Source organism: Astatotilapia calliptera, chromosome 3, assembly GCF_900246225.1.
Source record: "Astatotilapia calliptera chromosome 3, fAstCal1.2, whole genome shotgun sequence".
In the NCBI taxonomy this organism is placed as follows: domain Eukaryota; kingdom Metazoa; phylum Chordata; class Actinopteri; order Cichliformes; family Cichlidae; genus Astatotilapia; species Astatotilapia calliptera.
In genome coordinates, this window is record NC_039304.1 from 37,406,341 (window position 1) to 37,418,928 (window position 12,588).

The 12,588-nt window shown below is 37.3% G+C and overlaps 1 protein-coding gene across 3 annotated transcripts in view; it reads right to left on the minus strand.

The window, feature by feature from the left end:
- The window catches only part of npy2rl (neuropeptide Y receptor Y2, like), an 89,401-nt gene that overhangs the window by 26,882 nt on the left and 49,931 nt on the right, over positions 1–12,588 (minus strand). For all 3 annotated transcript variants that reach the window (XM_026163166.1, XM_026163167.1, XM_026163168.1), the window contains exon 3: positions 9,875–10,007. In XM_026163166.1, coding sequence (XP_026018951.1) covers positions 9,875–10,007 — 133 coding nt within the window. The remainder of the gene's footprint in view (positions 1–9,874; positions 10,008–12,588) is intronic.

Below are 12,588 nucleotides of genomic sequence, written 5' to 3' on the forward strand. Positions count from 1 at the left end.
ACACTCATAACTGCACGATAGCGAGATGTTACTGAACTAGGCCAAGGGGTTCTCAGGTTTTTGGGACCAAGGAAAATCCGGTATAGTCCTAAAATAGATTAAACTGCTTTTGACTTAGCATCACTTGTCACAATCGCATCCCTTTCTATTACATGCCTCGACACAACTGAACAGATTTGCAAATGATTGCTCCAAAGACAACATGTGAGAGAGTTATGGGCATAAAATTGTTGTGAATCATCCTGATATGAATGGATATTTTAAAGATGCATCGCAATATTAACCGTAAAATTAATCACATCACATTATCTTTTAGAAGTAAGCTACTTTTCTTTCTGCTATATAATTTGTGTTTACTTCAAACATTAAAATCAAGTCAGGATGGAGTTCAGCCTTTCTATGTGTGATTGTTGGTATTGCGATGTTTGTCATTTCTAGTACTTTTTTTTGACTTATTTTGTTGGCTTGTGGGGCTTTTTTATTGGCTGTTATAGTGATGGTTGGGTTTCTATTCTTGATTGGTAATTTTTTTAAATACGTCCAGTAGCGGTGGTAAGGTTTTTCTGTTTTGTTTGGTTTTGTTTTTGGTTTATGTTGGATGATAAATGCTATTTTTGTGGATTGTCAGTCCTTGGGACCTTTTGCTGTTGTTGATTGTGAATAGCTGCTGTTGTGGTTGGGTTTTTCGTTTTTGAATTCTGCTGGTTGTTTATTATGTGTTGTGATCATTTTTGTTTTGGTAGATTCTGGTGTTAGTTTTGGTTGTTAATTTAAATATTATTCAATTATTGGTTTTTGTTAGGAGATAATGTGTTTTTTTCTACGTTGTTGGTTGCTGGGCTCTCTGTTGTGTTTTTGGTTGGTAAAAGTTTCTGTTGTGGATTTTGCTCTTTTTTAGTTTTTGGATTGCAGTCTTTGTGTTTACTGTTGATTATTGTGGTGAGTTTCGAGGGGTTACTCTTTGTGTGATGATTATTGATTTTGGTTGTTTTTGCAGAGAACTTCTCCATGGGTATTAATGAAGTACACATTATTATACCCTCGAAGTTAAATCTTAACCTTTCCCAAACACAATGTACTACTAAAGGAGGATCGACTCACACAGCGTGGAATTTTTTAGACAATAGTAGAAGTCTGTAAAACAGAGATCTATGATAGTTCAGCTTTTTAAGCAACAGCAAAAATAGGAGGAGGCATTTGTGTGTCTTTATTAGATTTATTGACAATAACAAACAGTCTCTTTGCAGAGATTCTTTGTCTGTGCACTCTCATCTTAACACGCCTTGTAGTACTGATACTTCTCTCTCTATGCAGAAACATTTTACCTGTCCATCAATGTTTGTTGTCTTGTTTACTGCTACATCAATGCTCCCTGAAGTGTATGCTCTGAATAAAATATATTATTGTGCTTCTTCAGGCCTGACGAGCTCTGACAGCTAAGGCAATTTCCCTCCCACGTCACACTCCATTACCTCTCACAGTTTGTTAAAATTCATTAGCATGTGTGCTGATGTGGTGCTTATAAATTCACCTGTTTAGTTAGTCGTTTCATGTTAAGTCATGCATTTAGAAGACTAAATTCTCTAAGATTTATCAGGATGTTTTGTATGTTTTAATTAATTGCTATCATTTATGTCTTGTTCACACTAATTTATGGCAAAACTCTCTCAGTTGTGTTGGCATTTCTGAGAATAACCTAAAAACACAGATTTTCAACCCATCTTTCAGTTTGAACATGAATAGTTGCGCTAAAACAAAGTACGGTGAATCATGCAGCCGAGTGAAGTTTCACAACTAAGCATCACAGCCGAGGGACATGTGAAACTGTTTACACTTGTCTCATTAGACAGAAATAAAACTGAGGTGAAACTGCCTACCACGTATCAAAGCAGGTGATTAAGAATTGGTCTTGGCTTCTCTTGCTGTTCAGTCCTGTTTCATGCTTCATGTTGACACCAACATAGTCTCCAACTCATTAAAAAGGTAAAACTGGCACAAAGGCAGTTTAGTCCTTTACAGCCAGAAAACAAAATTTCAGTCACGTGATACCAGTCTTCTGTTGCTACACTCATTACTGCTCAGTCTTTCTTTTGACTCTCACTCTATGAATACTGAAAGACTGCATTTGATTCATCATGTGCAATCAGCACCATCAAATGTTCTAAGAAAATGCATCTTCATATTTCTAAAATTTAAATAAATATTCTAGATTTACATCTCATTAACAAATGCAGATGACTGACAACATTTCCTTTAGACGTTCATAGATGAAATATTCTTCCCTAATGTCTAAATTATTGTATACATTTTTCTGGGGAAGTAATTTAAAATATTTATTTTGTGCACATCAAATTATTTTACTGACAACAATGGGAAAAATCTTGAATTCTCACTTAAGAAGAACTGCGCGAGAAATCACTACCTGGAGGGTGGTCAATTAAAATATTTTAATTTCATTAATTTAATAGATCAAAAGCCAGAATTCCTCATGCTTTATCTGCAGAATCATTCCTGAATTAGTCATTTTTGACCTATTATTAGTGCTGAAACTGTGCAATAATTTTACTTCTGCTTTGGCTCTTTTTCAAATATTCAGGTACAGAGATGGCGTTAAAGACTTACTTAGGAATATTTATACATGTAATGTAGCATCGTAATTATGGACAGACCCTCGAAGTGCGCTTTCTCAGCTGAATTCTACTGACATAGTTTTACAGTTAAGTCATACAATTTGGGAAAGAAAAACATACATAAGTTACTGTCGTAATAACTAAGCCCATGTTAGTGATTTTGTTAACAGTAGTTTGGTGCTGAAGGACTATGGAGAATTTGGGTCTGTGCAAGTTAGATATTGGGGAATACATTCTTGAGCTTTTGCAGGTAATTTTAATATGGAAACATCTGCACATTTGAAATGGAACTAATAACCGGTGACACTGAATGCCCCACTGTGTGATGGATTCATTATTATTTCCATTAAAAAATGCATCTCCTGTTTTGTGCACAGTGTAATCTAAGATGCTTATTTTTGAAATAAATATCAATGTACTCCTTTCCTGTCTTTTTTAAAAATTAGGTGGGCCGAGAAATTTCCCCAAAGTTGGTCACCTGTCCATTTTTTATAGTTTTAAAAAAAACGCAGGTGCCTTTGATGGTACCAAACTTTTTTCCGGTATTGTAGGGGAGAAAACTTACAGTACAGCACTTCTGATTCACACTGCTAGTGAAGATTTATATAAATTTGACAAGCTGAACACATTCTGTACTGTACAGGAGATGCGGCACGAGATTGATTGATAATGGTCTACAGCTGATCAGGAAGCAGAACACGATGCGCTGTACAAAAAAAAAAGAAGAAAGAAGAAGAGGCAAATTGCACAAAAAAAATACGAAAGGTGAACCGTGTTATAGCGAGGGACCACTGTAATGCAAATATTTGAATATCTTTTTAATAAGAAATATCTCAGTGGTAAATGTTTATTCCCACTGTGCTTAGTGGGGTCAACTAATTATTCTTTATAATCTTTATAATCAGATTTGAGTGATCCTAGCCAAACTGCCTACATTCACCTCTGAATCACATAATACATCTAAATACAATTAACAATTAAGAAAACCAAAATGATAATGCATGATAATACAGTCATTATGACCAATAAAAAAAGGGATCTTGTAATGAAACATTAAAGTTTCGACTTTATTTTTTAGAAACGTCTGATTATTGTCATTCTAAAGCACATCACGTTTAACTTCCTTTTGAGCTTTGCCTTTTGTATACCCAAAGTCTCCTTCTCTAACATTAAAAATATATTGTGCTCATAAAAAATAGATCATAGATCATTTTAATTTAGATTTTTCAAAACAATCAGTTTAGTCTTATCTTTACACAAGAGAGCAGTGTGTGAGGGTTGACCAAAAAAAGTCATCCATGTTGGAAAATAGAACGGGTATCCCCCAAGGAACTGTCCTTGGCCCATTGCTGTTTAGGCTACGTTCACACTGCAGGTCTTAATGCTCAATTCCGATTTTTTGATCAAATCCGATTTTTTTGTCTGCTCGTTCACACTACAAATAAAATGCGACAACAAACGCACTCTAGTGTGAATGCTCAAAGTGTCCCGCATGCGCAAAAGAAGATGTCACACAACGCGCTCTGTTTAGACCCAGAGCAAACAATATTGTTTGACTGATGGCCCTTAATATAAAGACTTCGGACTTCACGTTTCCCAATTTTTGCTTTAAGTTATTTTGTTATTTGCATAATAATGTAGATAACCTAATAATGATCCTTATTGCTGTTTTAGAGGAGCGGTGCTTCAAAGGATAGTTGCAGATTTCTGTCAGAATCTGCAGGTTATGCAGTACAAATAAAATGTTAACGTTTCTCCAACGTTGTCTTCCCAACAGTTTCACCGGATGGCCAGGAGGTGTTCGCGATGTCTTATCGGGCGCTTCTCCAGTGCTGATAATTGGCATCTGTTTTGTGTCAGTGACGTAAAAGACGGATTTAATGCGACTTGACCGTACACACAGCAGTCGCTTTCTGAAACATCGGATATGTATCGGATTCAGTACCACATACGAAAGTGACCCAGATCGGATTTGAAAATATCGGATTTGTGCCGTTCACACTGTCATACCAGGATCGGATATGAGTCGCATAGGGTCAAAAAAATCGGATTTGATGCGCTTTCGCCTTACAGGTATTAGATCATTTATATTGAAGGTTAAAGGTTGGTTAAAGGGAAATCAGAGCTGTAGTCATTTTAAGTAATCTTTTTTTTCTTTTTACATTGTCTAAAATTGTAGCTGTATTCATGGTTTATTTTGGGTTCATGAAAATGTATGTTTTAACTCCGTGTATTGTGAATGTAAGCCCAACAAGGGACAATGGTTGGAAACTAGCAATACCTATAAACTTATGTGCAGTACATCAATTTTATGTTATTTACTTGGACGATGTTAATCTGTACTGTCCCTTTTAAATAAAGAATTATTATTATGAATTGGGTCATCATACATGAAATAAAAAGGAAAATGGCAAAATAGGATTTGTGCATCTCTTGAAATTCTTTTGAACTCTTTAGATGTCACTTTTCTGTCCTCTGTATAAAATCCTTATTTATGTGCTCACACAGACACTCTTCACATATTGGTTAAGAAAACTCTGATTCCTCCATTTAAAATGTCTGCGTGTCACAAAAACAACAAATGTCTGAGTTCATCTCTGCATCCGCTGGCCTCTCCCACTCGAACCACCCAACAAATTTGAGACATCACTAAGATCTAGCACACAGCGGCAGATGTTTGAGTCATCCTTACTGACAGCTTACACATACACATATACAGACGGGTTAGAAATTAAAGGAATAAGCTGAACTTTTGACCCCTACGTTGAAGAAACGGTGACTGTGTTATGCTGCAGGCAGCATTTTGCTGCTGTTGTTTGGGTTCACTCGCCCCAGAAATCTGTTCAGGGAGAACACCTTAATCTTATGATGAAAGATTTCTATGGTAATGGGAGTGGTCTCTACCAGGATGACGCTACCACCATCAACAGGGCATGAGTGACTATGATGATATGAATCACATCTAGGCTGGGGTACTTTTTATAAAAAGATATGTGCATAGAACAAGCCAGGAATTAGATTTTCGGTACCTTTCTGGTATTTGTTGTACAAGTTGTGTTGACTGTCGTGATGTTTTGGATTTTTTTTTTTTGGTTAACCCCTGTAATTGGTGATTCTTATTATTTGGAGATTTAAAAAGTCTAGTCTCTCTGGAGCTTTCTGGGGGAAAATTATCTTATTTGTACTGATTTGCAACAGATGCTTTGGCTCTTTATGCCTTTAAAGCATGAAGCCTGAAATAATTACCAGAAAATTCAAACATTTGGAAAAGTTGGAGTGTATAGTGAACCTCACAATGAAATTAAAAAAACAAACAAACAAGAGGGCGGTAGTCTTTACTGATCATGTAGAAGTCTCAAAAACCCACCATAACTCACATATCAAATATGATACACTTGGCTTTAAAAGGTTAAGTTGCATTTTCCATTTACATGCAAAGAAGTCTATCAAACTCATTGCAAGATTACAACTTTGACATTAGAAGACCACCTCTGTTTACCTGTTACGCTTGACATCAAGTTGACATACCATTCTCAGTGGTTGAATTTCATTTTGGGACTCATTTAACCAATTCCCATGAATCTAGCCCTCATAATGCAATTTCATTGATCTAATAATGATGAACTCAGTGTTGGCACTAGTGTAGAATGACTAGATAGTGCAACAGAAGTGAATAAACCTCTCCAGGGAAACATCTTGGGAACTTTTCCTCTTTCTACCACACTCTCAATCTGCCATTTCTCTTGCTAGCAGGCTTCAAATATGTGAGCTTGTGGCATGTAAACATTGATCACTATCTAAAGATGAAAATCCACAAAACCACCAGGGATTAAAAGGAATATTACCAAGGGCAGTCTCCATTAAGTTAACTTTTATCATTCAGATCACCAGATGGGTAACGCTAACATTATTAACGTGATGAAACAATCCAAAGAGGGGTTTTCAGGCAAAATGGCTCATAATGTCTGTGGCACAACCTTTTAACACTGGAACGAGCATCTGGATGTGTAAAACTTACAATGGAGAAAGAACAGAACAAGCAATGAAAATGGCAGAAAACATTCGGAAATAGTTTCAAAAATCCAAATCAAATAAATCCCTCCTGTGGGAAGCATTAAGATTGGAAAGCCTTGATACCACACATCTCCACTTCAGGATATGTATTGGCTTTCTATTTTTTCTACAAGGGGCCAAACCTGGTTCTATTATACTCTCTAAATTTACTTTCAAACCTCCAGCAGGACCAGGCTCAGGGAGGGGCAGCCATCTGCCTCAACTCCTTGGTACTGACTGGAAAGAGAAGAAAGCAGAGAGACACAGGACAAAAGAGTCACTATGGGAGCAAGAACCAGAGTATAATAACTGCTAATGATTTAGCAAGGATAAAGTTTGCCAACTGCAACCTTCAAGAAAAAGAAAGTTTTAAACCTAGTGTCAAGAGTAGAGAGAGTGACAGTCTCTCAAATTCAAACTGGGAGGTTATTTATTAGAAATGGCTGAATGCTTGATCTCCAGTTCTCCACTATTCAAAACCACAACATGCAGTCTGAGAGTAAAGTGCTCTGTTAGTATAATGGGCTGATATAAGGTCTTTAAGATATGGCAGAGCCTGATTATTCAATACCTTATATGTGAGGAGAAGGATTTTAAATTCAATTCTGAATTTAACACAATAACCAATGAAGAGAAGCCAATTTTAGAGAAAAGTCTCCTTTTGCAATCTCATTTTGCTCTCTTGCTGAAATATTCTGGATCAGCTGAAGGCTGTTCTGAGACTTTAGCAATATTAAGCAAATGAATGAACGCAGTCCTACATATTTGCTTAATGTGAACACTGAAGGACAAATCCTGTTAAAAATGACTCCAAGTTGATATTACCCAGTAAGTAACTATCTGCTTAGACACCATGTTTCTCACACTTTTAGAACTGAGTGCCATAACCTCAGTTTTGTCTAAATTTAGAAGTAGGAACTTTGAGGTCATCCAGGTCTTGATGTCTTGAAGACATGCCTATATTTTAAGAACATAATTTGTATCATCTACATTCATTAATAAATCAAACTGGGTATTATCTGCATAGCAATGAAAATGATTTCAGTGCTTCCTAATAATATTGTAAATAAGCACCAAAACAGCACTAATGAAGGTTAGGAAAGGGTAATCATCTTCTTAGGGCTCTAAAAATGGACTTATCTCTGTGCTTATATAAATTGCAATTGCATAAATTGTATAAATGCACAATTCTTGAAGACTTGTCATCCTGAGGAATCCTTAACATGAAGCTGTCTGTTCTGTATCACTAAAAGTTGTAAAATGTTGTATCACTAAAATATCATTCTCAGTCAGTTGTTATTTATTATGTGTTTACAGCGCCCTCTGTGGCTGCTCCAAGTAATCTGCTCAGTCAAGCAAAGCAAGTGAGAAAGAAGAAGGGAAACATATCGGCACACAGTTTATGGTGTCCTGTTGGAAGAAATACTGTCCACATCTTCTGTTTATGGTTGTATCGCCGGTATGTACTTAAAGTATAAGTTGCAACTTTGTTTTTTGTACAATATGTTGCCCGCTAATGCAGTATTTGGCTGTAAAGCTAGTCCTTTTGTTAAGCTAGTTACCTGTGATTTTGGAGTTCGTCTGGGATAGCATCAGTAGTAGTTTAAAAAGTTTACATAATTAGACATATGCTATGTAGTAGCAGGGTGGTATATAAATGCATATTATGCTGCACATATGTATGTCATGACTGTATTTTTTGTCTTGCTTTTAGTTTTATATCACAATGTCACCAGAAGACCGAGGCCCTGTACAGGCTCTTGGTAAATGCATTGAGGAAATTAATGACTGGTTGTGCCACAGTTTTCTCCAGCTAAACAAAAACAAAACTGAGGTAATAGTCTTTGGCGCCAAAGAAAAACAATTACAGGTCACCAGAGAACTTCAATCTATACACCTAAAAACCACAAACCAGGCGAGAAATTTGGGTGTAGTGATGGATGCAGACCTAAACTTAGAAAAACACATTAAGACAATAACAAAATCAGCTTACTGTCACCTCAAGAATATTTCAAGGATCAAAGATCTGATGTCTCAACAGGACCTGGAAACACTAGTCCATGCATTCATCTTTAGTAGGCTTGATTACTGTAACAGCATCTTTACAGGTCTACCTAAAAAATCAGTCAGACAACTACAGCTCATTCAGAACTCTGCTGCTCGAGTCCTCACTAAGACCAAAAAAGTGGACCACATCAGTCCAGCTCTGAGGTCTTTACACTGGCTGCCTGTCCGTCAGAGGATAGACTTTAAAGTTCTGATGCTGGTCTATAAAGCTCTGAATGGTTTAGGACCAAAATACATCAATGACCTCCTGACCCAGTATGAACCATCCAGATCCCTCAGGTCATCTGGATCCGGTCTTTTATCAGTTCCCAGAGTCAGAACCAGACACAGAGAAGCTGCATTCAGCTTTTATGCTCCTTATATCTGGAACAAACTCCCAGAAAGCCTCAGATCAGCTGAAACACTCAGTTTATTTAAATCCAGGATGAAGACTCACCTGTTCTCAGCTGCATTTGAATAAAGCACCAAATCCACACTTTTAAGCTTAAATTTCAAAACTTACATTTAACTACTGATTTTATCTACTGTTCTGATTTTATCTGTTTTGATTCTATATACTGTTTTGTTTGTTGTTAGTTAGTTTGTTTGCTTGTTCTAATCAATTTTAAATCATGCTTTTTATTTGTCTTTGTTTCTAATGTCTCTGTAAAGCACTTTGAATCACCTTGTTGTTGAATTGTGCTATACAAATAAATTTGCCTTGCCTTGCCTTGCCTTTACCCTTTTGAATGTCAGTAAACCTGTTGACAACGCTCATCGGTCTTCAGAGTGGTGATATAAGAAAGGTGTTAACGCCCCTGCATCAGACATGCACCCATAACGGCACACTGTCCTTGTTTTAACAATAGCACAAACCTAACTTTACCATAAACTCAACCAAATCCAAACTTTTAACCTTACTCTTATCTTTAAATCTTAAATTTGAATGATTTCTGTCATGGGCTCATGTTCCCAAACAGATTAAGTTCCCAGCAATATTAAGAAGACATGCACTTGGAGACAAAAACACACAAACACCACCACCTACACATGTCAGAAAGTGTTTTATTGCTCTGAGCACAGTGACAGTATTATATTAGAAGCAACAAAAAGCTGCTGGCGTGCGTCTGTATGTATAAACTTACCAACAGCCAAATTAGCAATGAAGAAGTTGGTGACAGTGCGGAGCGTCTTGAAGCGATAGATGACATAGATGACAAGAGAATTACCCAGAACTCCCAGCACAATAATGGTGCTGTAGGCCAGGATCAACACCACCTGTAAAACAAAACAAACAAACAGCTGTAAACATCTCTCAGAGGTAAATTGTTGCAGCAGAATAAACTAATTTAGAAAAAACAGAGGTGATGTGAAGTGGAACTTCTGTATCCCTCAACTGAAGAATGAATCGAGATTATATGATACTCTTCTTTTAGATAGTTTTATGTTTTATTTCCTACTTTTACCAAATTTATTTAATTATAATATGTTTTGTTTACACAGAGAGCAAAACAGTGTGTTATAATATAAAAAACAAACTGAAACATAAGACACATTTGGGGCGTCTGAACCTACAGTCACTTGTCAACTGGCTGTATTGCAGACTGATGTAAGGGTAAATGGGAATAATGGGAAAAATTGCAATCACTTTAGGCTACGTCCACACGTACACGGGTATTTTTGAAAACTGAGATTTTCTGTTTTCATTTTTTTTAAAAATCCCGTCCACACGTAAAAGCCAAAAACGAAGGAAAACGCTGCTAAGAACATTCAGTTCAACCAGGAAGGAGCATAGCAGCAAATAGGACCATCGTTTGTACCGCGACAACCTGCCTCCACTCAAAAACTGTGCTGTCAATGATTCCTGGAAAGACACGCGATACTTGAGGACCACTAGAAGCTCTAAAATGTCTCCTAAAAGGACAAGGAGGAAATGCAGTTGCTGCTAGGCCTTCTTTACCAGCACGTTGGTGTTGTGGGCCCAGGTGAGATTGACAGAGATCCTCCAGCAGCCACTAGGCCCAGGATCCTCCAGCAGCCACTAGGCCCAGGATCCTCCAGCAGCCACCAGGCCCGGGACCCTCCTGCTGCCACCAGGCCCAAGATCCTCCAACAGCCACTAGGCCCAGGATCCTCCAACAACCACTAGGCCCAGGCTCTTCCAGCAGCCAGTAGTCCCAGGATCCTGCAGCAGCCACTAGGCCCAGGCTCTTCCAGCAGCCACCAGGCCCAGGATCCTCCAGAAGCCACTGGGCCCAGGCTCCTCTAGCAAGGCACCAACAAGTAAATCGACAGTGACTTCAACGGGCCATCACAAGGTAATACCAATCTCACCATTTTCAGAATGCCGCCTAAAAAAGCAAACCCAGGAGTTGAAGAGGAGTTGGAGGAGATTAAGAAATCACTTAATTTCATGTCTGATGAACTGAGCAAAGTGGCTAAACAACAAGGTATGCTACATGACCTAATGGATGAAATAAAACAACTAAAAAACATGATAAAGGAGAAGGACAAGAAAATAGACGACTTGGAATGGCGAATCGAGGACCTTGAACAATACACAAGAATGGATGATTTAGTCATAAGTGGACTGGAGACGCAACACCGAACAGCAGAGTAACAGCTGGCGGAGGTAAAGACGGTGAAGATGCCCCGGTAGAGGAGCTGCAAATACTTGAAAAGCAAGTGATAAAATTCCTTCAAACGAAGAATGTAAGTATTCAGAGCCATCATATCGCAGCATGCCACACACTCCCCAGAAAAGACAGTAAAACAAAGCCAGCAATTATTCTTCGGTTTGCGAGTCGCAAAACAAAGATTGAGTTACTGAAACAGGGAAAGAAGCTGAAACGGACCGGTGTGTATTTAAATGCACATTTAACGAAAAAGACTGCTGAAATTGCAAGACAGGCATGCAGCCTGAAAAAACAAAATAAGATATAAGCGACATGGACGAGGAACTGCAAAGTAATGATAAGACTAAATGGCAATCCCAAAGAAGCGAAAGTTGTGATGATAAGAGAACTCAAAGACTTAGAGCAATATACATAATCAGGAATGGAAAGTGTTTCTGGCCTTACGGCTCAAAAAACAATAGAAAAAACAACAACAAAAACAAAAAACACATAAATGTCAAGTTTGGACACAGATTATAGGTTTCCATTCAAAGATATTGAAGAGGAAGACTTTGATTATAAAAAGGACTGTCAAGGAGGTTATTTTGTGACACACACTGAGAAAAAAAACTTCAAAACGTTTCAACTATGCAGAGCACAACATGCATGACCCTGAAAGTAACATTGACCCAGATAACCACTTCTACAATAACACCAATAATACTTGTGAGTACTATACAGACGACCAATTCAATAGGAATATTAAAATGGCAAATGCATTGTTGGTCATACATTTCAATAGTAGAAGCCTGTATAAAATATTTTCTAAAATTACAGAATGTTTAAGTAAGTTAAAAAATTTTAATATAATTGCAATATCAGAAACATGGCTCGATAATGAGAAAGTTAGTGAAATGGGACTGGGAGGATATGAATTATTTACAATGAACAGAGTGAATAAAAAAGGAGGCGGTGTTGCTTTATATGTAGATAAAGTTTTGAAATGTAGTCTGATTGAATGTATGTCAAGCACCATAGATGACGTATTGGAATGTGTTACTATTGAAATCCATGTTGAAAAAGCTAACAATATAATTATAAGTTGCATCTATAGGACACCAGGATCATGCCTCGAGACATTCAATGAAAAACTTGCTGCCATGTTTAGCAACCTAAATGATAAAGTGCAAATAATTTGTGGTGATTTTAATATAGATTTGCTAAACCCAAATGGACATCAGAAA